Source organism: Temnothorax longispinosus, chromosome 3 (genome assembly GCF_030848805.1).
Source record: "Temnothorax longispinosus isolate EJ_2023e chromosome 3, Tlon_JGU_v1, whole genome shotgun sequence".
NCBI classification, from domain to species: Eukaryota; Metazoa; Arthropoda; class Insecta; order Hymenoptera; family Formicidae; genus Temnothorax; species Temnothorax longispinosus.
Genome location: NC_092360.1, coordinates 22,210,592 through 22,238,220, shown reverse-complemented (window position 1 = coordinate 22,238,220; position 27,629 = coordinate 22,210,592). Strand labels below are relative to the sequence as shown.

The following is a 27,629-nucleotide window of genomic DNA, read 5'->3' as shown; positions in this document are numbered from 1 at the left end:
TTTTAATATATAAATGAATAAAAATTACTTAATTTTAATCTAACGATGAAATTAAAACTATATTTTCAATAACACAAATAATAACTAATTTGCTTCTAATAAAATATGCAACAAACAAATTTAGAAATTCAACCACATTGGCAAAAGTTTCATTTTTTGTATTCTATTGCTTCAAATTTTATGTGAATTTATTCACTTTAACTTTCATTGTTTAATTATGAAAAAAATTACATAATTTTAATTAAATTTATATATACGTTTTTCCAATTTTTACTTACAGGAAAACTTTGTTTTTTATTTCTTTAATGAAAATTACATGCTTATAATTTAAAATTAAAATTATCTTTGGTAATACATTATTGTAACTATCTGTGTATTGAAAATGCCGATGTATTGTTGAACAGCTTTTGCAATCAACATATTCGACAGTAATTAGCTGTCAATCGACAGTTGTTTACGAAACACGTAAGTATATTGGATTGTGTCCGGAAAGTCAGAAGTGTCGAACATCAAACGACTGTTACAACGCTAAATTAACGTATGTGATTGTGATTTTGTATTTGTTTGAGTAAAAAAAGTGCATAATATATAAAAATGACACATGATATAAGATACCTACTTAAAATAATGTTCTCTTTTAAGAAAATATTTGTTTAAATAATATGTGGCATTAGATTCTGTTTAGCTATAACACATAACAGCGTAATAAGACGATAATACATTAACTGGTGAGTCAATTCATTCATTATACATGCATATAACTGGATTATTAACAGTAATTGTTGCGAAGATTTGATTATTATCATCTTATAGTTTTCCAGTAAACATTATTCAAGGTTAATTGAAATTTTAACGATTTTCTTTTCTTTTCGACATCTGCGTATTCTGCGTATCAAAAGAAACAGAAAATCAGTTAAATTTCAAACAATGTTAATTATCATGTTTTTAAAGGCTGCGGTCCACTTGACGCTACAAATGCTTCGAAGCATTCCTCTTCTCTTTTCTTTCAATGAAGAAAGAAGGAGAAGAAGGACGCTCCAAAGAATTTGTATCGTCAAGTGGACCGCAGCCTAAAATAGCTCTGTGACACGCATCGTTATTTATGATAAACTTTTACAATTTTTTTTTGGTTATGTATAATGATCGAGTCGAGTGCAAAAGCGGGCCGAGAATCCGAGAGAGCGTTTCCCTCGCCGCGCGGTGATCGCACGCCCGTTTGCACCGCGATTGATTAAAAAAAAAAAAAATGAATGTAATGTGAAACACACGCTAGTGATAAGAGAGAGGCGCGATCGAGATTGCCGGCGCCGTGAATCTCGGTGAGCTGGCGATTTTTAACGAAGAAACATTTCCATCCACCGCTACTCTAGCTGAAATTTTTTGAATTACGTGAACTGAGACGAATTTTAAGAGATAATGATAATTACTGGTAACGATGAAATAATTAAACGATATGGGTATATTATATAAGTATGGATGGTATGTCGTATGTGTGTATATGTGTACATATATACACTTTATATCGGCGCAAACATGCCTCATCAATTACGGAATATACGAATCCCGATTTGTAATAACTTAATCATCGTATCGTTCATGCGTGGCTTTATTGCTGCCCCCCGGCAGTCTCCGAGAGTGTTTCCGATGTACGCTAGCGTGCGAATGAGTACGAATAGCTGGGTGTCTATTATATTCCCCGCCTTTCTCTGCATCTTGTCCAAATTGTGCATCCCCCTTCCTCTCGTCAATCGGAAATCCGTCGGATTGAGGCCACAAGAGACGAAAGGAACAATTTGTGAAAAAGAAACAAAGGAGACGGGGTTGCAGGAACGAATGGCTAAACAAATGTTAGATGGATTGTGCAAGACTGAGAGGCAGCGGAGGGAGCTTGACAATCAATCTCGAGGTCGCTACCTCGCCGCTCATTTTTATGTCATAAATATTAATTATGATTATACATAAAGGATAAACGCATCCAGCAAAACATGATTACGTTACGTTTATAATAGTCATGTTCCTTTCCGATCAATGATAATTAATAATAAATCTATATCAACCTTGCTACATTATTTTGTACTTGTTTTTTAAATATTTCTTAATTTTTTAATCTTAATATATTATATGTACATATATATACAAATCTATAAATAATGCCGTTTTTAAGTTATCAGACGTATTATCATTATTATTATTATTAATTATTATTTTTGTATAAATGTGTGATTAATAGTACGAATACTGTAATAATTTTGTATGTTTATTGAACCAAAAATAAATATTATTGATAAAGAAACATGACTGCCTGAACAATTATCCATATTTCCGTTTCAATCTTCATCATCAGCCGCAGCAATGGCCTTCTCGGACATCGGTTGCGGTTGTTGTATCACACGTAAACTCTGCGGCCCAATAGTGCTCAATATGACTGGCAACAGAATCAGCCCGTGCCAGAGCCCGAACATAATTACTAAAGAGAATATCCGGAAGAAAGCGACGAACACGTAGGACGTCGAAAAGGCCAGAAGCGAGACGGCGAGAAATGTTGAACCCGCTCCATATGCGACCGCTGCGCCGATGTGCCTGACTGCGGTTAATGTTCGGGTCCTGCGAGCATTATCGTCATCTTCTCGCGACTCAGCATTCAGGAAAGCGTGTGCGACGTGTGCCGCGTAATCCACACTTAAACCAACAGCCAGCTCGAGACCTGTGAAGAATTCTTATTGAATCGGGACGAAATTGTTTGATTAGCAATGAAAGAAGTTTGTTTCTTCCATTGTTTAAATTATGTTATAAGAGAACTCGCTTTAATGTAACAAGAACTCGTGTGTATATGTATATATATGAATTATGTACAGTTTAATAATATTATAATGGAAAGATATTTAATTTTTTAGTCTCACGAAGAATGAAATGAGAACTGAAAATGAAAATTTGCTCTCTGATTCGTACTTTGCACGGCGATCTCGTGATCTTGTAATATAAATATTTTTTTATATTAGTTTTTATGCAGCGGGAAGTCGTTGTCACAATAACAATAAAATTTTCCCTAGAATGGATAATGTCCGTAAAGAATTTACTCAATATGTTATAAAATTGAGACAATAGTTGCTTTCCATTTACACTAAAGTGATCTGATTGTGAGTCACTCAGTTATGTGAGTATTTTATACTCAGGTAAGATATGTTATTTTGTATTTACCTGCTTATTTTGGTGACAAAGCTATCGCATAATAATACAGGTCCATAGTCTCACTTTTAATGTAAGTTTATTAGATTCATTAAAGCACATGGACTCGATTGTGGATAAAAACTCAGTTGAATCTCACTTGCATGCAAAAAGAACGTGCATTTAACTGATTGTGAGTTATGACGTCACAAGTGAGAATTATCTGAGTTTTGATGCAAATGGAAAGCAACTAATATTATGATTTATTTCAAATCAGAATTTTATTAAAATTTTCTTTTCTATTTTACTAAATATCTTTCCTTCTTATTGTGTACGTACACATATATGCAAAAGATGTATATGTACATATTTATCTCTGGCATAAACAGATTAACAAAAACCATGAATCACGAAGTCAAAGTAAAAAACTACACTCACCAATACAGGACACTACGTCTATTGTTAGTCCCCAGAAATACATATAGCCACAAACGTTTAGTAGCGTGAGAAGTACACAGAGTAAGATCCAACAACAAGTCTGCACTTCAGCGATGAGGAAGGTTGTGGTACCCATAACGCAGATTAATGCCAAGATGATGTTTCGCGATACTTCTTGACCAATTAGTTTGTCGGCAGTCCAAGGTCCAAACATTTTACTCCACACCGTTACGTATCCATAAATTTGCGCTTCGTTCGTTAAAAGTTTACTGTTATCCATCGCTGGAACCCATTCGTCAGGCCCCTTAAATTGTCTAAAGTTGAAGTCAATGGTTGCTGATATGATTCGTGGGGCATCCCTACCACATCGTAACTTCTCGTTGAAAAAAAAATTTCTCTGATATTTACCACCACCTCGACTAAAAAGAAATTTCGACAGATAGTGGTGGAATTTGTCGTCTGCGATCTTCGTAGTCCTTAAATCTAACGAAAAAAAAGAAAAATATTCAATTAATTTACAAACTCAGTTAATTAATCGTATGATCTGTTTGTCTTAAAAGTTTTGTATGAAGTCCATTCTTCTCTAAATTGAAGTAAATTCTGAATATAAATTAATTCAAAATTTCAGAAACATCTTCTTTAGAAATACATTAACATTTTTGTTTCTCCACTTTTAAGACGAACGACCGAAATAAATATTACGATAAATACCTGTGGTATAATACGTTGACACGAATTTCGCAAAATCAATCGGCCAAGGTTCTATGGTTTGTATAAAAGACGCATTCTGTAAGCGTTCTGTCATATATATTATCTTAGGAAATTCAGAGGAGTAATCAATATCATCTCCCATAAGGACAAAGGCATTAAATCCTTGATCAGGAAATGCTTGATATCGGAGAGCTATATATTCATTCAAATACGATTCTTTCGGTAACAACCATGTTGGATCAAACCATTGTTGCAATCGAAGCAAACCGGTAATGCTTATAGACATTGTTACAAGAGTAATTAATACTATAATAATTTTCCCAGGCGTAGTCAATACTATCTTCGAATACAAAAAGTTTATAAATTTCCAGGAAATTGCACTGCTGATGTCTAATGACTTGGGCGTAAAGTTTTCATGCACGATACATGGTAACATCCCATTTCTTTTCCGTTCTATTCTCCTAGCATCCAAGGTAAAGCAGGCAGTAAAAAATGTGATTTGTAATAAAAATGTCACAAATACGCCCACAGCAGCATAAATACAAAATGATTGAAGTGAAGGTAATATCTAAAAGAAAACATCATTATAATGATGGTATCTTTTCGTAATCGTAATTATTTCTATGTATTAAAAGCAAAAAATGCACAACATAAATCAAATGATCTAGCAATTGTTTTAGATACTTGAAACTAATTTATTTCAAACCAATAATATATTATTGTATTATTTTTGTGTAAAAATAAACAGAAAAAGATATAGTAAATATTTCATATATAAAGAAAATATTTTTTAAAAAATCTCATAAATTATTGTTCAGGATAAAAGCATTACCATTGCAATAACGAGAAAAAAATAATTAGATTACTTAACTAAAAATAATATTCATTTCATGAATACTCATATATATATATATATATATGTATAATGTTTCCGTTTAAAATGTAAATATAAATATCCGAATAAATATAAACAAAAATAATTAAAATAAAATAAATAATATAAAATTGTGAATTTCCCACAATGATTGACATCATGCATTCATATATATATTACGATTACTGTACATACTGTAGAAGCACCGATGATAAATGCCACGACATCGGTAAGTGAAGTAATACTGATAGCAGAACCGGCATGACCTAATGCAAGTCCAATTCTTTCTGTTAGTGGCTTATTTAAATTTGATTCATCGGTATGTATCTGTTTCCAAGATGCATTAAGTACAAAAATATCATCTATCCCTAAACCCAAGAGCATAAATGGTAATGACGTGTGCACTGGACCGTACGGAATTCCGATTAGAGAGCATATTCCCACCGCAAATATAAACGCAGCACCCACGCACAAAAGGCCGGTACCAGTGAGACAAAACTGCGAAAAGATAAAGAACTTTCACTAAACAGAAGTACCAAATCACTCGAAAATTGTTACTCTCGTAATAGTCATACGTACCCGCCATTCTACCCAATTCTGATTTGACAAAATCGTTAAGACGTACAAAAACATTAATACACTTCCTATAACCAATTTATCCATATCTTGAAATATGGATGTTGCAGAAATATCTCCGAAACTTCTACCAGCTTCGTAATAAAGCTTCAAGGAGTCATTTATATTTCTCTCGCTTTGCAGTTGGTTCGAAAGATTTATTACATTTTCTAGGTAAGCTGATTCCCATTTCAATACGTCCTCTGTTGCCTAGATATAGATAACTGGTTTTTATTCTAAGTTAATTATTATTTGTTCATTATATGAATGAGGTTTAATATTATAGATTAAAATAAAATTCTGAGTAATTTGCAAAATAAAGACTATTATATTTTAACTAATAATAAAAATAACAATCTCATAAATCAAGGAAAACTGTTAATATTACTACAATAGAAATATATGTAATGTATTAAGTAATGAGATATAGATACCGAGATCAAAATAAAAATGACGATCTTCTGATAATTTCAGTATTATACGTTATACGATAAAATTATCTTCGTACAATTGTATGATAAGCTGTGATAATGAAAGGCCTAAATCATATTAAAAGCATACAAATAAAAAGTTTTATTTCCTTTTTTCTTTTTTAAATCTAATTTCTAATTACTCGAATTACTTTCACTAATATAAAGCTTAATTTATGATAAACTTTAAGATATTACAGGACATTCATTCAATATATTAAAACAGTGATTAAAAAGCATGACTTAGGCCTTGATATGAACTCACCTTACCCAATCAGCAGTCCCCGCATTATTTCCAATTTTATCCATGTCTACATTGAGAAAACTAACATGAACCATCATATCAGTCCTTATGGCTGCCGCAGCAATGATTCTACCCCTCTCATCTAGAGTTACGTCTCCCAGAAGTTCACTGAAATTCATGGTGTGGCCCAATCTGGGACTCACTTTTACCGTATTTACCTTTGTGATAATTTCTTCTGTGGAATCTTTCTCAATTTTGTCGCTATCAAAATCCCATAAATCCAAGATACTAAACACAAGGCAACTCATAGGCAAACTCTCGATTATACTGCAATACGTATTACTATCGACATGAATGGACGGCTCAAATGTTTGATTAACATTAGAAGTGTGATCGTCATCAAAAAAATTGTCTTCCAATAGAGAACTTTGTCTCTTCTGTCTGTACAGAGAACCAGAAATAGCAGGAACTCTGTAAATAGACATTACGTTGGTACATACAATTAATCATTTTTCCTATTTTTTGTACAACTTTTTTGCAAGACTCATGTTAGATATTTAATACAAAATTAATTTTCTAAGAATTTTTTTGTTTACCTCATACAAACATCTGTCCAAGAAATGTTCTCGGGTGTCCGAGTAGTCATCATTTGTTTAGTAATTTCATTTAACTGCAACAGATGATTAAAAAATATTCTCTGCAGTACTGACAGTTCGCTATAATCAATCGGATGAGAATTTATAATCGTCAATTGAGACAAATCACCTATTGTATTAAATTTAATTACCTTAATAAGCGTTTGCTGTTCTAAGAGATTATCGCCAGTTAGAATAAACGTTTCAATTCGCAGAGCCTCCGAGTAGTGCGACATCAGCCATTCGGTGGATCTCACGAAGTCAGAATCCGGTGGTACCCAAAGCCTGAGGGGATTCTTTTCCTGACGGAAACGGAGCAGGCCTAAGAGACAGACTAGCACCACCACGAGACATCCGAGCATCCACCTGTACGGCTTTTGAGCGATGTGCACTCCAAGCCTGCTCAAAGAACGACGGCGTTGCACTGTTGTTAGACTGTTCGTCACAGCAACCAGACAGCACCGTGTCCAAAATCAGGACGTAAAACGTCTTATGTCCATTTCTACCAAAGATTAACTTTAATCTCCGTTTAACTTCTTTGCTTCTTATCTTTTCCTAGTTCTAAGAATTAGAGAAAGATGAAAAGTAAGTTAAACTAAGATTAAAGTTAATCTACATTGATAGAAATGGCCATTAAAGCCACATCTTTAAGACACCTTATGGTATGATGTCTAAAAGACGTCTTACGTCCCGATTTTGGATATGCGTGCTGTCTGAGGTGTCAGCTCGTTGAAACCCAGAGTATTAGTTACATATTACATCTAATTATAATTTCTCACTCAACAATGTAAATGTACTACAATGTTAAATGTAATATAACACACGTTGTTGAGTGCGAAATTATATAAATGTATCCTGATGAAAAAATGTCTCAGAATTTTTCATATTATTAAATCCGAATTTCTATAAAAGTTTTCAGACTTTCTCAGAGTGCGTGTTCAGAATTTTTCAGATCCTTTTATACGAATTGAAACGTTTTTCAGAAAAACTCAGACAAAATAATAATAAAATACTTTTAGATTTCTCTGCCAATACATCTTTGTAAAAATCTGAGCAAATATGAAAAAGTATGTTTATCAATTTATCAGAAATTTTCATACATACAAATACTGAAATATTCCGAAAATCCCCAATTTTCTGGGAAGTATCTGAGAAATTTTATTTATTTTTTCAGAATTTTTTATAAGTCAACTCTGACAAAATTTCTGAGAAAATATAATGATAACTTATGTTCTGTGTGTTGACTGGAAAGATTCCGAGGCAAGGCACTTACCGATAAAAAAAATGTTCCACCGTCCTGGATATGCGTTCTGGTAGGGTGTACCAAAATCTACGGCACAGTATCCTCTTGGCACGAACCTCGTGCAGCTCCATTTCCTCTTTGATCATGATGAGAGAGAGAATCGCGGGCGCGTTATCCGGCGTAGCGACTAGTCGGCGCGATTGAAATCGCTCGTCTGAAAGGACAATGGCACTTTGGAATCGACGCCGACGCCGCGCGCCGCGCCGGATGACTAATCGCTATTAATTACTGTTCTCGTGTATAATATCACATCACGAATCTCGTACGTCATACATAATAATACGTAACTGCGGTCCGCGACGCTCGAAGATAAATATATCCAGCGGCGCGGTATAACCTCCAAACGGAGCGGTGGGAGCACGCGCGTTTCTACAAAAAAAAAACCTGTATCGCGATAAATCGTGAATATCAGCCAATAACGCGCTTCCGCGAACGTGTACTCCTCGCGGGCACCCGAGGCATTCTGAGATATTCAACAGTAACGTCAGTAATATTCCACATTGTTATTCACTGTGCGGCAAGGCCTATTACGTCTGCGCATTAGTATGCGCGGTTGGTCGATTGTCAAAGTGGCAGGGGCGGCAGGGGTACGCAACAAAAAACTGGGTCGGCAAGCGTCTGTTTATCTTCCCACACTTGTGCGTGATCTATTTCCTTCTTGCATGCACGCACGTCACACCGGCGATTTAATTTAATCGCGTTATAATTAACTCATTCATCCTTTATTTATGTCAATAATTAGTTTACGTAGAACAGTTAGCGGAAAATTGCGATGTTCGTGTTACGTTTCTACGTTTCTACAATTAAATATATATACGCGTATTTTTTTCCTTGAGAATACGCATTTTTTTGCCACATTTCTTCCTGTTGATCTCACTTGGCTCAAGGTCCTGCTAAAGCTAATAAATATGTATATTAAAAATGACATATGACATTCTCCGCCGGATTGAAAAACACAAAAAAAAACCGGTCGGACCCAACGGGCGACTCGAGTTGAGCATCCCTGTGTCGAAAAACGTGCGCAGCAGCGCGGCGCGCGACGCGCATAACGGCCCGCGCATATACACGTCATTTCAATCAGTTTGAATATTCGCGTCGCGATTCCGTCGCGCGCGTTCGGAAGCCGCAAGAACTCGCTTTGGATAAGCGTGTTGCTCGAGTGCTCGCTCAACGAAACGTGCATGTACGTGTGATTCTGAGTTATCGTCGCTGTTATCGAGCCAATTAGTATCGGGACTGACATAATGAGTCGTGAATTTTAATAACCGAGGTACGTGATAGCGATAAATTGTTTATCAAGAATGCTGTAAGGTTATTTTTTATGCTATAAGGTTAAGAATGATTGTGCCCCGTTGGGCATTTTTACGCATGTCGCAGATATAATATGTGCATGGCAATATGTGTTACGTATGGTTATGTAAAAAAGTAATAAGTATGAGACTTAGCAATGTATTTTGCGAGATAAATATTTTAAATATCAAAGACGTCTGTCTTACATACCTATTATAGTATATTATATTATTTAGGCACTTTTTCTTAAGGATATATATCGTGTCACGTTCTGTCAAAGTTAAGTTTATTTGTCCGTTTTTGGGTCAAAACATTTAAGTTATTTACCCGGGATTTGGACCAGGTTGCGTAATTAATCCAGTCCGAAGAGATATCGAATTTTGTATGTTTTAAACCGAAGGTCAGATTTGTTTATTAAGTTAAAATTTGGAAAATCCACTATTAAATCCAAAGGGATTAATTTATATATGGAATTAAGGTTTGAGTTTTATTGTCTTGAATTTCACTTTCTAATTTCTTTAATTTGATTAAGAATAAAAAAAAATTTTGATTTAATTGTATAGCTTGTTTAATCTGATATTTAATTCTTTTGAGTTGGAATCTTTTGCCCCCTTTTCTGGGCATGATGGAGAATTAAAAGAAATCCTATTGCTACACTTTTTGGCAGCGACAACTAAGAGTTGTGAAATTAAAGGATATTACAGTAAAATTAGTTTTGAGAATTAAAATTTAAATTACCTTTATTCAGGGAGAATACGTTTACAACTGTTGTTTAAAATCTGGTTTAATTGATATGATTTAATTCTTGTTTACAATTGTAGTTAAGATCCTGATTTAAAGGAAGGATTAATTCCCGATTCAAGGATTTGTTGAAGTTGGAGTGTATAAGGCAGAACTTGATATATTTGGCTCGTGCGTAAAAACTGTCGGTAGCTGCACAGGAAAATAACTCTCTGTACGATGATTTTTCGCGCCTATTTATATTCAAGGTGCAAGAACCCCTCGTGCGAGCTTCTTTCACTACTTATTTGTCTTTGTATCCTGAAGGAGGAGGAAGATCTTATCCCTTGGTGTAATTCTATATGCCCTGCGAACCGCGGCCCGAGAACCGTCTCCCATCAGAAATCGGATAATTAATATCGATATCTCATTAGAATAATTATCGATATCATATTAGAATGTTTAAACCTCGGTTTAAAGTTTAAACAATGGCCATAGATACGCGGTATACTTCAATTTCAATAATATCCGGGGTTACCCCCCGTTCCCCTAAACTTGAATTGTAAATCAGGTATCTCTTATTGTTATATTAATTGTTGTGCGATAGTTAACATATTAAAATTTCTTTCGTTTTTATTAATACTTATATCTTTTTTATTTTTCAAGGATGATCTTTATGAGACTTATAGAACGTGTATCTTTAATAATACATATAAATAAAATTGTAAAGCCCTTTAAAAAATTAATTATGTAAATTTTTTTAAGAGTTTTGCTATTTTTAACGATGAGAAAGGAAATATGTAAGAAATGTCAGGATATTTTTTTAGACGCCTTTGCAATGTATAATATCTAGAATAATGCAATATTTGTATTTTTTTTTGTTCGACTTATAGATCGAATTATTACTTAGATATAAGGATTATTTGCTAAATGCACATGATTTATGCTCTACAAAAGAAAAACTAGAATCGAACATAATATGTTTGCTTACATTTTTTATTATTATGAGATGACTACGCATGTAACTTGACGTCAGTCTCATATATTTGCCGTTTCTTTATATCATCAGATGAAATATGATTCAATTAAATCATTTTTCCCGTAACCTAAGATTATGCAGAAATGTTTTACCGATATTTTTTTTTGGTGAGGAAAGTTTAAAGTAGAGATTCTATTTTAGAATAACAATTCTATTAAATCAGTACCGTGATCGCTTCGACATATATATTCATATGAAAGAACAAAATGTGTGAGTAATTAATATTATCAGAGCTTGTTGAATTATTTTTACTGACAGAGGATTATAATAACAATAACAAGTCTCGGAAAGTCGTCTCGATAATGTCTCGAGTTTGCTGCTTTTACTTTTTATAATATGTAAATCATGTGTAACGACGTAATAATGTAACTCGATAAACATTACGTCGCGTTTTATTTCATTTAAATATTTGAATTTGAAAGAAACTAAATTTATTCATTTTCAAATTCTAACTAAGATAAATATTGTTTTACGAACTTGTAAATTATAACTTACAAGTGTACATATATTAATATTGTGCAAAGAGAAAATTATTTATTTTAATACATAATATATATTTAATATATTTAATAATAAATTCGCTTTTTAAAAATCTTGCAAATTATTTACGTGGATGTTATTTTATTTTAAATCTAATTTAATTGATATATTCGTTGTTCTACGAATATTATAGAAAAAATGAAGCAGTACTAGCATGGCTTATTTACCACAGTTAAAACAATACAATTGTAAATCTTAATTTGTGTGTTGTTTAATTATTCATATTTATTCAATACTGATGTGTGTATTTCTACGCACTATAAGAAATTAGTAATTATGCACATATTCTCGTCACAATTCTCGGATTTGTTAGATAGACGTGGAAAGTTTACATAATGCCACATCAATCTTATCTAATAAATCTTTCAAGTCGCTTAAACATATTCGAAATCTGCGTGACAGAGTAGATATCCGATAGATTAGTTTTTCTTTATATTGAATAATAAAAAGAAAGAGTAGAGTTTTTTCATGGACGAAATGGCCAAATTTTTTTAAATCTAAAAAGGATTACTAATGATGGGATATGTGATAAATACACTGAAAAATCGAAACGAATTCAAAGTGATACAAAATCGAGCAAAGTTTCGGCAGATCTTAATTGTACGCTATATCGATATCGGAATTCTTCAGAATGTTTTATCACAACCCGATAACAACTAAAAAAAAAATCGTGCACATGCAGTGTCAAAGGTTAAAAATTATATAACCGTTACATTAATTGTAACGCACATACACACAGAAAAATAATTAATCACTCTACAGCCAACAAAAACACTTACTTATTTTATTTCACTTCTTATAAGTAAGTTTTCTTAAAACAAAGAATATTTTCTTACTAATATGTAATAGGCTGGAGTCAGGATCTCGAGCAACAGGCACGGCAGTAGTTTAGAAACGCTCTTTATTCGGCTCCGCGCTTTCGATACACGTCTGTTCGCGCTCGTTGCGTAACCATGACTGGCAACCTAAACGGGGGCCGCCACTTATTGGGCCTTGTATCCTCAAGCTAGTATTTCGCCTTAATTAGTTACTATCATAAATAGTTTTCAAATATCTTGACACAAAAGTCAAGAATATTGTTTTGAGTAAATGTAATTCTTACAATGACTTTACGGTAGATTTGTGGATATATAATCTTATCAAATACTCCGCAATCCGCAATTCGCAAATCTATTATAAAGTCATTATAAGTATGGCTGTTCTTCCGAAAACGTCTATGCTCCGATTTAGGTGAAAACTTTGTGAATAGGTTCCTTTTAGATAAAAAAGACATGTACCAAAAGGATTTTTTGCGACTCCAAAGTTTCGCAACTTCTGAACACTAAATCTGAGCATGGACGTTTTCGGAAGTTTCGCCATAAGTATTACGTTTACTCAAAATAATATGTAGAATTAAATAAATGCTTGTGGAGTCGGAGTAAATGATTAACGTTATATGAATATTTATTCTGAGCAAGTTATAAGGATTAGGCAAATATATAGTTATGACAAAACGATGCAATGAATATAAGTTATGACGAACGATGCAAATATAAACTCTTAATTCTGTCTTGTATTCCGACCACTCGTATAACTCGTTGAATAGCTTCGTATCTCGGACGAACATAATTCTTAATACTGTCTTATAATCTGATCACTCGCGCGACTCGTTAGCAAACGCGCGACGTTACTCCGTATTGCTCTGTATTGCTCGATTTGCTCTCTCCGACTGACTGTTAACGATCGGAGCGGTCGACACGCACAACTTCGCGTTCAATATGTGATCCTCGATTATTGATTATCGACCGGGCGCGGAAAATAATCCCACAAATATATTCTAGTTTTCAAAGACTTGTGTCAAGATATTTGAAAACTATTAGTAAGAAAATATTCTTGGTTGTAAGAAAACTTATTTAAGAGAAAGAAAATAAAATAAGAAAGTGCTTTCCTTGGCTGTAAAATGATTATTTTTATGTGTGTAGGAAATAAAAGATGTTTTTTTAAATTCTTCATAAAATTCAATTTAATATCTAGATTAGATCTCGATATTAGTAGTTAGATATCAGTGCAATTTTTAACGTAAATTGTTTTAATAGTTCTTCAATAATAATAATTTACGGAATTATGACGAATGTTACGTTTACTACAGTAACCAAGTTCATCATCAGATCATTTGTAAGTGTTCACCAAATCACAAAATAACATTGATTGAAATACAATAAAACTAATATCAGTATATAAGTGAAAGAGGTTACGTAAAATTGTAATATTTCTCTCTCTCTCTCTCTCTCTCATCGAATGACTCTCCACCTGCCATTGGAGACTCTAAGATATATCAAATATGACATAAAACAATTCGTTAAATGAAACATTAAAACAAATTCTCAATTCAGTAGTTAGTTGGAATTCGAGATCTAATAATGAAAAAAAATACTAAACAATTTATTCAGCTCACCAATTTATTCACTTATTCACGTCTATTTCACTTACCATGCAATCAGACAATGTTAATAAGCGAATAAATGGCTTGCAGATGATATGCAAAGAATCTTGGTTTCAAAATTGGCTAATCCATAAGTATCTCGTATTGGATATCCGCGGTGTCATCTGCGGATTATTGATTTTTATCACTTTGCATTTTCTTTTGCAAGAATATTATATATCACTGAAAGTCCATTTTCCGGCTTGTACATCTTCCTTGCTTAGATTTCAACCAATTGATTTGTTCATCGAATATCTAGCAAATAGTCATCGTGTCGCTTCTGAATCAAAGATCAATTACGAAGTTTTCCTCTCCTCTTTAGAGAAGAGACTACCTTACAGCTCTATATAGAAGTTTCCCGTGCGTCTCTCGTATAGTCTCAGGTCTTCCTCTTAATCCGAATCCTTATCCACACTATAATATTGAAATGGAATCGATACAATCCTGTGCATTCTTAGTACCTTGAAAGTCGGTATCATTCTCTATCAAGTTTTTTGAATTTATTTATAAGCGTCAATAATTCTGTGATGATTTCAAATAAATTCCACAATAGCGTTGACATTATTAAAGTGAATACAACAGATATTATTTATAGCCATCGATTATTGCTAAAAATTATTCCTTACTCTAAAAGTTGCATAAACGCAAGATATCTAAGGTTGTCCTTTCCACTGGATTAGAGGAGAGGACGTGATTGAAATTTAAATCCTTTACATTTCAATTCAAAATTGTCGTGTCGAAAGTTTCATATTAATTATACGCACTGTATTTGTGATTCAACTAATTTTTTAAACATTTTCTTATTTTAAAATAAACGTTTGAACCAATTGGGTATAGTACAGAGTAAATAAATCAAATTCTCATTAGATGCATTTATTTTTCTGCATAAAGATTTTTTATACATATAGCACACAATATATTAATATCACATTTTTTTTTTCATTTTTGCTCTCTTGACTAGATCAGCTGATTTATAATAGAAATAGAATACCTCACTGCAGCAATTGTGCATATATAAGTCAGAATGCAATACAATGTTACGTATAAGGAAAGTTTCCAAAAAACAGACATTCGTAAAAGCTGCATATATACCAGTGTATACAATATACTGGCTAGTGCAAAGGCTGGTATTAAGATCTTGACCGTAGAATTGCATGTCTCGACATGCAACCACAGGGGCGTAAAAACCATGAAAGGAAGTACAGTTTCGACGTCGTTCCGATGAGCATTCCGTATACGAATCACGTCAGGATGGCCATCGCCAGTTGGGCATAAAATTATGTCCGGTTTTTTTGTCATCCACATCCTATCCTCTTCGCTGTGAATTACCTGTGCAATCAGTCAAATCGCAAACAAGTCGATTAAATTAGAACATCAATTTTAACTGATTCGTATAAATAATAAAATTTTTCGTGTAAACTGAAAAAAAAAAAACTGAATTTACTTGTTCATACTTTTACACATTTCTATGACTGTCATTTAATAAGGAAGAAAAAGATCGTGGAACAAGCTTAAAGAAACTGGCGGTAAAAATTTATCTGGAACAAAAGTTTCATTTGTCATTTTATTGAGAGTTTTACAACGAAAGAAAGAGATTTAATTGACTGTGCACGCTTGAAAGCATGTATTTCATGCACCAGCTCTGTCTCTCTCTCTCATTACTTTTTTAATATTTCGTTACGTATGTTGTATATTATGAAATATTGTATTGGAGGAAAAGATATTTTGAGATTGTAACAAAATTTAATTACAAATTTTTATGAAATCGATTTAATTTGCATTCCAATCTAGATACACATCAGAGTCCGAATTGTTTCGGGATGATAATTCAAAGGCTCATTAAAATTTTACCACATTATAGTTTTGCTGTTTACAAATTTTGAAGGAAAATTATAAATTTTACTTTAAAATCGCAATTTTCTTTTAATTACATTTTAATTATGATTAATTCATCCACAAAAGGAAAGTTTGCGTTGCACTTACAATAAAAGTTTAATAATAATAATTCGTATAATACTTTTGTAATAATACAAAAATTGTCTTTTGTATCCACCCTTAAAAAAACCGTGTAAGAGGACGTTTATTAACGCTTTTCCGCGGTTCTATTAACGCTTTTTTTTTGCTTTTTTTATTTATATATTTTATATAACTTCTCAAACATTGATAAGTCTTTTAATTGATAAATCTTATTTAAAAAATAAGTTTTTTCTATAAAATATTGCTCTACTTTCTTTTATTGATGAATAATAAAATGAAGACGAAAAATAGGCTAACTTCCAAGGATTGATTTTACCCTATCAATGTAAATACGAGTACCGAAAAAAAGCTTCTTACGTATTAGAAGACATCCTCTATGTATTGCCTAAGTTTCATAATTTTTTTATTTCCAAGTTGAGAATCTTTCGTTGTAAAAAAAATATCAGCATATTGCACATTTTATAAACTCGAATTATGCTGATGTTTGATAACACTTTTGTTGGTCTTCAACCGTAATAATGTGAATGATAGTCGACACATTCGTTTCGTATTTCGCGCATATTTCACATTCAAATGAAAATATCGCATGTGAATAAATATTAAAAGATATGATCATTATTATCTTATCATGATTATTTTAAAATTTAATGAAAATGTTACTGGATAATTTGCAATTTACAACTTTAATTAACCGTATCTCTCGATAAACTGCAATTAATTACATCATTAGTTAAATCCAATATAAATGAATTAAATAATATTTTTTCTGCTTACTAATTTTTTTAACAATTAAAAATAATTGAAAAATAATATATTGTTTATAAAAAACAATATTTTTCAATTCATTTTTCTCATTTATTAATTAGAATACTTATAGAGAAATTCATTACGCTATGTGTACGCGTATCAATGTATTTAGAAATAAGAATCATACATATTTACAAATTAATAATAAATATGTCTTTAATATATATATATAAATGAATAAAAATTACTTAATTTTAATCTAACGAAAAAATTAAAACTATATTTTCAATAACACATTTTCAATAATAACTAAATTGCTTCTAATAGAATGTGCAACAAACAAATTTAGAAATTCAACTACATTGGCAAAAGTTTCATTTTTTGTATTCTATTGCTTCAAACTTTATGTGAATTTATTCACTTTAACTTTCATTGTTTAATTATGAAAAAAATTACATAATTTTAATTAAATTTATATATGCGTTTTTTCAATTTTTACTTGTAGGAAAACTTTGTTTTTTATTTCCTTAATGAAAATTATATGCTTACAATTTAAAATTAAAATTATCTTTGGTAATACATTATTGTAACTACCTGTGTATTGAAAATGCCGATGTATTGTTGAACAGTTTTTGCAATCAACATATTCGACAGTAATTAGTCGTCAATCGACAGTTGTTTACGAATCACGTAATATTGGATTGTGTTCTGAAAGTCAGAAGTGTCGAACATCAAACGACTGTTACAACGCTAAATTAACGTATGTGATTGTGATTTTCGATACTCGTAATCTATGTTTACTCCAGTATTACTATTTAATTATTCCAAGTATTCCCTGATGTGTAGTTTTTATCAGAAATAATTATCGCGCCATTAATCAGAAACGTTGAATCTCACAATCAGTCGAGCGAATAACTTTGCAATTATCGTTTTATTAACGAACTATTATCTATTAGAAATGCCGAATAAAGTTCCGCGCACTCGACAAATTTCACGCCACATTTATATGATTGAAAAAGTACGCGTATAAATAAAATATCGATGTACACTAACTTTAAAAAATGCCGGGAATGCTGAATCGAGATAAGCGTTAATTGACGTGATCACAACTAATTGTTTCCTCGTACTAACAGTATTCTCGTGAAAATCATCTTTTTCAATAAATACTAATTAAGCAATAACAAGGCAATGAAGCCCGTAGCTGATAAATGCATTTATTTTATGTATGCCCGAATAATACAAGTTTGCTTGATATTTGATATTGCTGCGCTTTATCATTTTCAAAGAAAATAAGAAAATATGTCAATATGATAAAACAATAGAGGATTTGGTACATTAAATTAAACCATGCAAACATATAATTAATAAGGAATTATATAAATGGTAAATTTATGCCAATCTGCTTTAATTTCACATTTTATAAATTTAATATTGTATTTGATTGTAGTATTGATTTAATAATTATATGTATATTTATTTTCTTAATGCGTTAATAACTTTTATGTATAATACTAGCTGGTTACCCGGGGTTCGCCCCGGAGGACATATGTAATAAGACACGCAAATAGATGATAGCGCATATTTATATTTAACGCCAATAGATTTCCGCATCATCCTTTTCTCTCTCTCTCTCTCTCTCTCTCTCTCTCTCTCTCTCTCTCTCTCTCTCTCTCTCTCTCTCTCTCTCTCTCTCTCTCTCTGCATTTCACGCTGCACAAGCTATTAAACTTGTATCCACACTGATCAGGCCCTTGTAATACTTTATAGCACTCCCCAGAAAATTCTACCCCTACTTCATATAGAATTCTTTGAAATTCGGTCAATTATTTCCGGAAAAATTGGAAAAATTTCGGAACCGTTTTCCAAAATACAATTCATTAAGATTCGATCAATTATTTCCCGAAAACTTGGAAAAATTTCTGATACCTGTTTCCAAAAAATCGGTAACCAAAAATTATACACTTTATAGCAAAATTCCCCGGAAAATTCTACCCCTGTTTCATATACAATTCATTAAGATTCGGTCAATTATTTCCCGAAAAATTAGAAAAACCGGTTTCCAAAAAATAGATAACGAAAAACTATACACTCTATAGCACTCCCCGGAAAATTCTACCCCTATTTTATACGGTTTTATTACAAATTCGGTCTAATAGTTTTTAAGTTAAAAACAGCCATACATACACCACCCGTAACAATTTTATCTAATAGTACACATTTAAACAACATAAATCTTAATTTAAATTATTAAGATTAATGTTAATAAAAAATTGATTTTGTATTTGTTTGAGTAGAAAAAGTGCATAATATATAAAAATGACACATGATATAAGATACCTAACTTAAAATAATGTTCTCTTTTAAGAAAATATTTGTTTAAATAATATGTGGCATTAGATTGCGTTTAGCTATAACACATAACAGCGTAATAAGACGATAAAACATTAACTGGTGAGTCAATTTATTCATTATACATGCATAACTGGATTTATTGTAACAGTAATAGTTACGAAGATTTTATTATTATCATCTTATAAATTATAGTTTTCCGGTAAACATCATTCAAGGTTGATTGTTCTTTTCTTTTCGACATCTGCGTATGAAAAGAAACAGAAAATCTATCATGTTTATTGTTTATAAAATAGCTCTGTGATACGCCTCGTTATTGCTGGGATAAACTTTTACAAATTTTTTTTGGTTATGTATGATGATAACGCAGATGATAACGCTGAAAACGCGCGCAATTACTCTACTTCGTATTGATGTTTCATCGCATTACTATCTACAACGTTCTTAGTGTTCTTACGAAAGTCAGATAATTAGACAAACATATATATTTAACAAGGAAAAGATGCAAAAAGACGTGCGAAAATTTTACCTGTTCTCTCACTCGGATCTGCCCAGTGTACCACGTCAGCAACATCATCTTCAGCACGAGCACGCACGACCACCAAGCGTATATAGACCACCATAGCTCGTCTTTCGTCTCGTTTGCAGTCGCGTTCGCTAGCATTGTCCCTGGCGCGACCTTATCTGCTTAACGTTCTCTCCGCGTTCACGGCGAAAGCCGACGCGTTACTGGCTATGTATCTACTGAATCTACTCTTGTCTCTTGTCTGAACTGGTGAGGGCTATTAGCAAGTCAAATGCATGAAACGGTGAGGGGTAATCTGATGCGCGAGGTAGTCGAGCGGGAAGGTTTAAACATGAGCATTTACATCGCGAGACCCGTGACTTTAAATTAAAGTAATACAGTAATACATGGATTGATTGTAAAATATGTGATTTGCTATTAGCTGCAACGTTATATCGACAAAAATAGATATATAGCCTTATTTAATAAAAACATAGATAAGTCTGAAAAGTTTGAATCTTGAAAAAGCCATATGGTCTTGAGGAGAAATTTTTTAATCTAAGATTTTCAACGATTTTTATATCAAAAGACAACGAAGATACTTAGATCACGAAAAATGATAGGAAAGACACCTAAGAGAAATTATGGTTTCCACGAAAGAAACTTTTGTATCTTAACTGAATAGCATAACCATGCATTGCGGTAATTTTATTTGTATTTCTATGGAATGGAGAATTTTTTCGCGAATTTAAAACCTCACATATTTACTTATATTTGAATAAATGTAAATATAGGAATGTTGAAATATTTATTAAATTTATTATTGTACGATACTATAGTATTTCTAAACCTTTAACATTTGTTGTTACAATCTGTCACTAAAAATTTGCAAACTGAAATTGTTTAAATAGATTGTATTATTATTGTTTACACAAAGTTTTATTGCAATTGCAACAATATTGTACAATAAATAGATGAGTTAGTTTCTTACATTTTTTTTGTGAAATTCATACAACTGAATAATCTCACGCGTAAATATCAATTCATATTAATATACACTATTCCGGCTTTATTAAGATTCATGAAAGTTCGATTGTGAAGTTATTGTTTCACTTTGCCATAATGTTCTTTTGCCATTTTCAAAACAAGGAACAAATCATCAAGGGAATTATTATCAAGGGAATTCTCTTATATATACGAACTATAAACGCCATTGCGCGATATTACTTTTCTTTATGTTCGACATTCTCGATACCCAGATCAGATCATTTCCGAGAAAAAAATCTGTGGCGACGATATTCGTTTCCTTCCACCACTCCTCTTGGAACTTGACAGTGAGATTTCGATTAACGGAATCGGCCATCTGCCGAAGTCCGCCAGACGGATTGAAAAAAAAGTCTAATGGGAACGGCGTCAATTCCGCCATTACTGCCCATAATGGATTCTGGCTATTCCTACGTTTCTTTGATCCCAAAATTTCTTCGTCCAAATACTCGAACAAACCTTCCACGGTTTGCTGATTGCCCCATACCTGCGTCAAAGGCGGCCACAACCAATCGTATTCTGAATTTAAAGGAATTTAACGGAAATTATTATAAACGATTACTAGCTAGAAGGTTTTAAAGAATTTTAACGAATTAAACTTGCAAATTGTAAGATGACGAATAAATTGGTAGATATTGACAAATTAAAAAAAATTGCAAAACAAGAAAGATGTTTTACCGTTTACTGTGTGCTTGTCACCATAACAAATAATTAATCTTTTGCCGCCGGTCCAAATATCATTTAATGTCGGCCCTAGACCTTCGATTCCTCTGTCCGGCTTCAGGATTAAGTTTTCGAATTCTCGATGTAAAATAGTTAGCAACTTCTTATGCCTATTTGGCCTACCTTCGAAGCCCACAGGAAATCTGTTTATTATAATTCTTACGTTAATTTATTATTACAGAATTTGAATATATTTTGGAGTATACTTATTAAGTTATTAATAACTTTTTTGTGACAAATAACGCTTAATATGGCAACACATATTCAAACATATAAGAGAAATGTTTTTTACTTTTTAATACATTAATGAATGTTAAAAGTTAATTAAAATTAATTGACTGAGTTAGTAATTAATTATGTTATATATTTTGCAATTCTCTCGTAATGTAATTTTTTTGCGTTTTTCCGACTTTTACGGCCATTAACACGAATTTAATTTTCAATAAATGCGTGAATTTGAAATGTACAACGCTATATTGGATATAGCGCGACTCACCTGTGAAAGTCCATAATGACAACTTCACCCCTCGCTACATCCAAAAAGTCTCTTACATCCTTTAAGATCTCCGAAAGAGGTGTAATGCGAATGACGTCGTGGTTTACCCAGAATCTATTGATATGATTCCCGTCCTCGTCAAGTGCGGTGCCATTCGGTATCGATGGATAATATCCAACTCTGATATCCAGATATCTTATACCGTGCACCAGCTGCGTCCAAACGTCACGATCTTGTGTCAGCAAATACCGCTGAAAAGCATCCCGGCGCGTCAGATCACCGTGCTTGTAACAGCCAGAATTGTGTGTCCCAGGTATCATCAAGCTGCCGATAGGTAGCATGCCAATTTCCCTCCTTTAACAATACAAAGAAACATTGTGTATTGACAACAGTCAATTGCTATAAAAAATTGCTTATGAATATTCCCGGTCCGTCAGATTTGTAATAGTAAAAAATAATTGCAAACAATACGTTTATGTTACACGTGTAGTATTAAAGACTATTTGTATCACAGATCTTTCGCAATTTTTTGAATCTTCATAAGTATCGTCTGACATTTCTGCCGCTTGATTTATTCTTTTTGTAACATACTTATATGAATGTTTTAAAATGTTTTGGAGTTAAGAGGGTAAATTATTTTCGAATTAAAAGTGATACTTTAATTCGGAGTTTTAAAGACGTGTAAAAAAAATAGTACCTCAAATCGTACATCCAAGTCGGCCAAATTTGCAGACAAGACATGGAAAACATGTGACCATCTTTGTAAAGGATTGCATAATAATCGAGACAGTGCGATCCCGGAAGAGTCGCCCCATCTTTTGTGTCCCACCCTCCTGGAAGCGGCGGACGACCCACCGTAATATTCGTCCTGTAATATCCCCGAGGACGTTGTAAGGAAGTCAAGATCAGTTCAGGCTTGATCATTTTGTCTGGAACAAATGGGAGCCGTGGTTGCGCCGACAAATTTTTCGGTATTCAAAGTTCGATAGTTTTACGGTGAGAAAATGTGATGAGGGATGGATGCGTTCGATTTCACGACGATTCATTCTGTAAGATAAATCGGATTGGAAACGATTCAAAACTATCGGGGGGATTCATTTCGAATGGATCAATGTTTTCAAATTGAATGCGATAGGCGGAAGAGAGAGACTTAGCGAACAAGTTTTAACGGAGGGGGGGGGGGACTCGAAGCGTTTCAATGCGCATAAGCTGGTGATCTGTACTAAGCAATCAATGAAACACGAACGCAAAATAAACTTTTAAACTTTGTTGATGGAATTTCTACATAAGAATAAATATATAGAAAACTTTTAAGTAAAACCTGCAGTTATTACAAATTACTGTCATGCCATATAATGTCTTGTGTTTTGTAATAAATCATAACGATAAATATTGTAATCTTGATATATGACAATACAATAATTAATATGTAAATAAAATCAAGAGACACGGTAGTGTCTCGCGCCAAGTACACGCGAAGCGAGACCGCACCGCACCGTGATAGAAGATACGCGTTAATTTTTCGAGTCTAACTGCTATCTCTGGCAGCGGAATACGGTACACAAGAAAATCAAACAAAATGTATTACTATGTGCTGCTAACGGGTCAGCAGTGAACACCTTGATCTGGGTATCTGAATATCTTGTGCCCGCCGGACAATCGAATTCCCAATTTACTTCTAATTCGGCATCGACCACCTTATCGCTCGCGGCGATTGGTCTCCACAAAGAGGAAACCGTGACCCACACTTTTCCGCACTGCCCCGCCAATGCTGAAAGCAAAAACAGAAAGATAAATTGAGAAATAGAATAAAATAATTAATAGAAAAAGGAACATATTTATATCTTAAATCTTCATGCCAGAAAAATTAGTTATTCGCGCTTTTCAAATTACACATAGAAAGAACGGTTTTACTGAAGTATTTAAAAATTTAGCTAGTTTCAGATCTGAAAATAATTTTACCATAGTTAATAATTATATAGAGCGTTCAAGCAAGACGATAATGCTGTAAAAAATTTTGACATTCTAGCAATCAGCTTGAGCTTCTGCGTAATTATTTTTAAATTCCAACAAAATTATTTTCAGATCTGTATCTATATCTCTAATCTAGACAAATTTTTACATCAGCAAAACCGTTTTTTACGTTTGATTTTACCAGAACATTATAATTTATACTAATTGCAAGTATATATCGCTTTTAGTAAAAAAGAAAAAAAATACATACAAATATGCAGAAATGCAAAATTATGTAAATATCAGCAATATTTATCTTCATATTTTTTTACACTTTTTGTATTTGAACGAAATGTTTGAACGAAAATTAGTGTATTAACTGCCCCAGTACTGTAAAAAAATATTTGCTTTTTATTCGTATATTTACATAACGTAACGATTTTCTTTCGATAATATTCAGTTTTTTTTTCAGATTATTTAAAAATATTTTCTTTAAACATGTTATTTTGCATTTCCAGCAAAATAATAAAAATTGTGCTAAAAAAACCTTGCGTAACCTAAACGCAGTAGTTTAAATTCTCACCAACGTCGCAGAAGACATGGAGAATCAGCACAATAATTCCCTTCAGCATGATTGAAACGATGAGATTTCGTTCAAAATTATTTATCTACAGTCTCCAATCTTCCGATGTCAGCAAATATTGTGCAATCGTATTTCAGTCAAACAGTTTCTGATTTCTTCGAGCATAACGGATACAAAAGTCTTCAGGTTGTCTGAAATTCACAACTTGTTCACGCAACAATGTTGCCTTCATTAAATAATAACAAATATATATAAATCTTCACTTTTATAGAGTCAAGAATATTTTCTACATAAACGGTGCGTCAAGGATTGTAAAGAAAACAATAAAAGATACAGAAATGTTGAAAAAACTTTCGTAGGAAAATATATCGAGCTTCATTTTTTTTGTACTTTTGGCTGAAGTTTAAGCAGCAGTGAAATTTTTTATCAGATGTATCTACGTATTATTAGTAAAACCGCCACATTTTCATCGAAAAGTACCAAAAATTCGTCCCGTTTTCTCTGCGAGCGAATAATTACCCTTTATACAAGCGCCGTGTAGTTTTAGAAATATAATCCCCCGCGTTCGGTAACGCGCGATGACGACCGGTGTTTACGATTACGATCTACGTTTGACTTCCGTCACGCGCAAGAGAATCTCTGTCAAACATTATCGTCACATCGATAAACTCACGGAAACGCCGCGCGGAATGGAAATCGTACGGAAAACGAATTCAGATGCCGACTGCTAACGACGCACACGCAGTGATCCTCAGCTGAGTCAGCCCGACAACCGAACGATAGGCAGTCGAACGAACTACTATCCGGTAACCGGAGTAGTCTAATGTAGAACCCGCTTATGGGACGTTCAAGTACATTGTGCTTCCATCCTTCCGTCACTTCCTCGGACGCGTCAATTGAACGCGAGGAGGGAACCCAGTTACTCGTTGGTTTTCCTTCTCTCTTCGCCCTATACGTCCGCCTCTCCATCACCATTGACTATCGGCTACGTGCGGCTACACTCGGGGTCGGACCCGGCCCGGCCTGTTAAATACCATTTCCTGCATACGCCGTCGCGGAATATATAGTTTCGAGGGAGAACCGGCGCGATGGATGCGAACTCGACCGACCGATCGGTGGAAGTTGGTAGAACGGATTCAGTTTCTACATTGAATTATCGCCCTCGTGCATCGTGCGCAGAGGGGACACTGCACGTCAGGAGGGAACGCGTCGTGAGAGCAAAACAGATTAATCGTTACGTATAGATCGGGGCTGCAGATCGCGATTTATCGATGACACTTTAGGGCATTTTATGGTACGTAGGACTACATTTTGTTGGGCTAGATCGCGATCGTGGGTACGTTACAAATATCGTTTGTATGTTGGCTCCGCGCCGCAATACAACGATGAATAATTTGTAAACGTTACTCATAGAATTTATTCGATGAAGATATCAAGAAGATATGAGAAGCTATACCGCATCTCACGCCAAATTTACGCGCAGCGAAGTCGCGTAAATGTATAACGTTGGTGAGACACACAGGATGATTCAACCTTTTATCTTTAAAAATACATAATTCTGACTAAATTCTGAAACAACTTTTCATCTTGCAAAACTTTGTCCGGGGAAGAAAAAAAAAACATAATTGCTCATAATTTAAAGTAAATTGTTTTCTTTACATCAATTACATCAATTGATTCATCTCGTTATTCTGTACATAAAAATATTAGATAAAAAGATGTATGGTATGTAAAAAAAATGAATAGTTTACGAAATATTTTATATTTTATGTAAAAGCATAATGTCGGGATAAAGTATAAAATATCTCGTGAAATATTTCTTTTTTGAGCGCCTAATCCTAATACTTTTATACACAGAATGTCCAAAAGAATCTGATGTTTATGCAAAAAATCTATTAAAGAAAAAAGTTCAATTGCATTTCCGGTGCATCGTTGCACTTACGAAAAATCAATAGAAAATACACATTATTATTATCATTCAACTTTTGAGTGCACCATTTTTTAAAGATTTGATATCGAAAACTAGCACCAACTTATAATTCAGTAAAATCTAATATGGTTATTGTACCTGTATCTGTATCATTTGTATGTACATTACTCTTATATACTATAGTGAGTAAATTATTTATTATTTGAAAAAAAATTTGTTATAAAAAACTGGCGCTAACATATAGTCGTCAATAAAATATTATGATTGTATTTGTGTACTATACAATTGCATTATCTAGCCGCGGATTTCATTACAAATTTTAAATTGTTTAAAGCGTTTTTAAGATAAAACTGTCATACTTGGCGCGTATTACTCGGTTCGCATTAATAATTTAAAATTTGTAGTAAAATTTGTGGCCAAATAGTTATAATTCAGTTAGCAATTGTGTAATACACAAGTACAATCATTCGATTATATATTAGTGTCAACTTTTTATATCGAATGTTTTATACAAATGATGAAACGATCTACTCGTGTAAGAGTAATGTACATATAGATACGAGTATAATAAAATATTAATACATAGTATATACATATATGTATATAGACACAAATAATTATATTAGGTTTTATTGATATTATTAAATTGATACTTAAATTGATACTGAATTGATATTGATACCGATTTTACTGAATCATAAGTTGGCTAGTTTCTGATAGCACATTTTTTTGTACAAATGAAATGATTTAGTGTGTTTAGTACAACGATGGCGCGTGTACTTGGCGCCATCTCCTTACTTTAGTTACTTTCAATAAC

General features: G+C 32.9%; 3 protein-coding genes across 8 annotated transcripts; all 3 read right to left on the bottom strand.

The window, feature by feature from the left end:
• Positions 1-726: 726 nt before the first annotated feature.
• Positions 727-13,746, bottom strand: LOC139809408 (patched domain-containing protein 3-like). 4 transcript variants are annotated; one of them, XM_071772278.1, is made up of 10 exons: positions 13,607-13,746; positions 8,426-8,609; positions 7,305-7,551; positions 7,114-7,187; positions 6,544-6,988; positions 5,768-6,013; positions 5,384-5,686; positions 4,315-4,882; positions 3,604-4,086; positions 727-2,704 (listed from the first exon to the last, which is right to left on the bottom strand). In XM_071772278.1, the coding sequence occupies exons 2-10, from the start codon at positions 8,539-8,541 to the stop codon at positions 2,328-2,330; spliced, it is 2,859 nt and encodes a 952-aa protein (XP_071628379.1). In that variant the 5' UTR covers positions 8,542-8,609; positions 13,607-13,746; the 3' UTR covers positions 727-2,327. The 4 variants fall into 4 exon arrangements, with proteins under 4 accessions (XP_071628379.1, XP_071628378.1, XP_071628377.1 ...); XM_071772277.1 differs by lacking the exon at positions 13,607-13,746 and adding an exon at positions 12,881-13,548; XM_071772276.1 differs by lacking the exon at positions 13,607-13,746 and having other exon boundaries at positions 8,426-9,317.
• A 1,616-nt stretch (positions 13,747-15,362) lies between these two features.
• LOC139809415 (prostaglandin E synthase) lies at positions 15,363-20,311 on the bottom strand. The gene is made up of 2 exons (XM_071772290.1): positions 20,108-20,311; positions 15,363-15,834 (listed from the first exon to the last, which is right to left on the bottom strand). The coding sequence occupies exons 1-2, from the start codon at positions 20,240-20,242 to the stop codon at positions 15,463-15,465; spliced, it is 507 nt and encodes a 168-aa protein (XP_071628391.1). The 5' UTR covers positions 20,243-20,311; the 3' UTR covers positions 15,363-15,462.
• Positions 20,312-20,877: 566 nt separating this feature from the next.
• Positions 20,878-25,739, bottom strand: LOC139809412 (PI-PLC X domain-containing protein 1). Of its 3 annotated transcripts, none has more exons than XM_071772286.1 (7): positions 25,402-25,739; positions 24,883-25,108; positions 23,935-24,117; positions 23,044-23,275; positions 22,347-22,700; positions 21,806-21,993; positions 20,878-21,646 (listed from the first exon to the last, which is right to left on the bottom strand). In XM_071772286.1, the coding sequence occupies exons 2-7, from the start codon at positions 24,929-24,931 to the stop codon at positions 21,285-21,287; spliced, it is 1,368 nt and encodes a 455-aa protein (XP_071628387.1). In that variant the 5' UTR covers positions 24,932-25,108; positions 25,402-25,739; the 3' UTR covers positions 20,878-21,284. The 3 variants fall into 3 exon arrangements, with proteins under 3 accessions (XP_071628387.1, XP_071628385.1, XP_071628386.1); XM_071772284.1 differs by having other exon boundaries at positions 24,883-25,086; XM_071772285.1 differs by having other exon boundaries at positions 24,883-25,073.
• Positions 25,740-27,629: the final 1,890 nt, after the last annotated feature.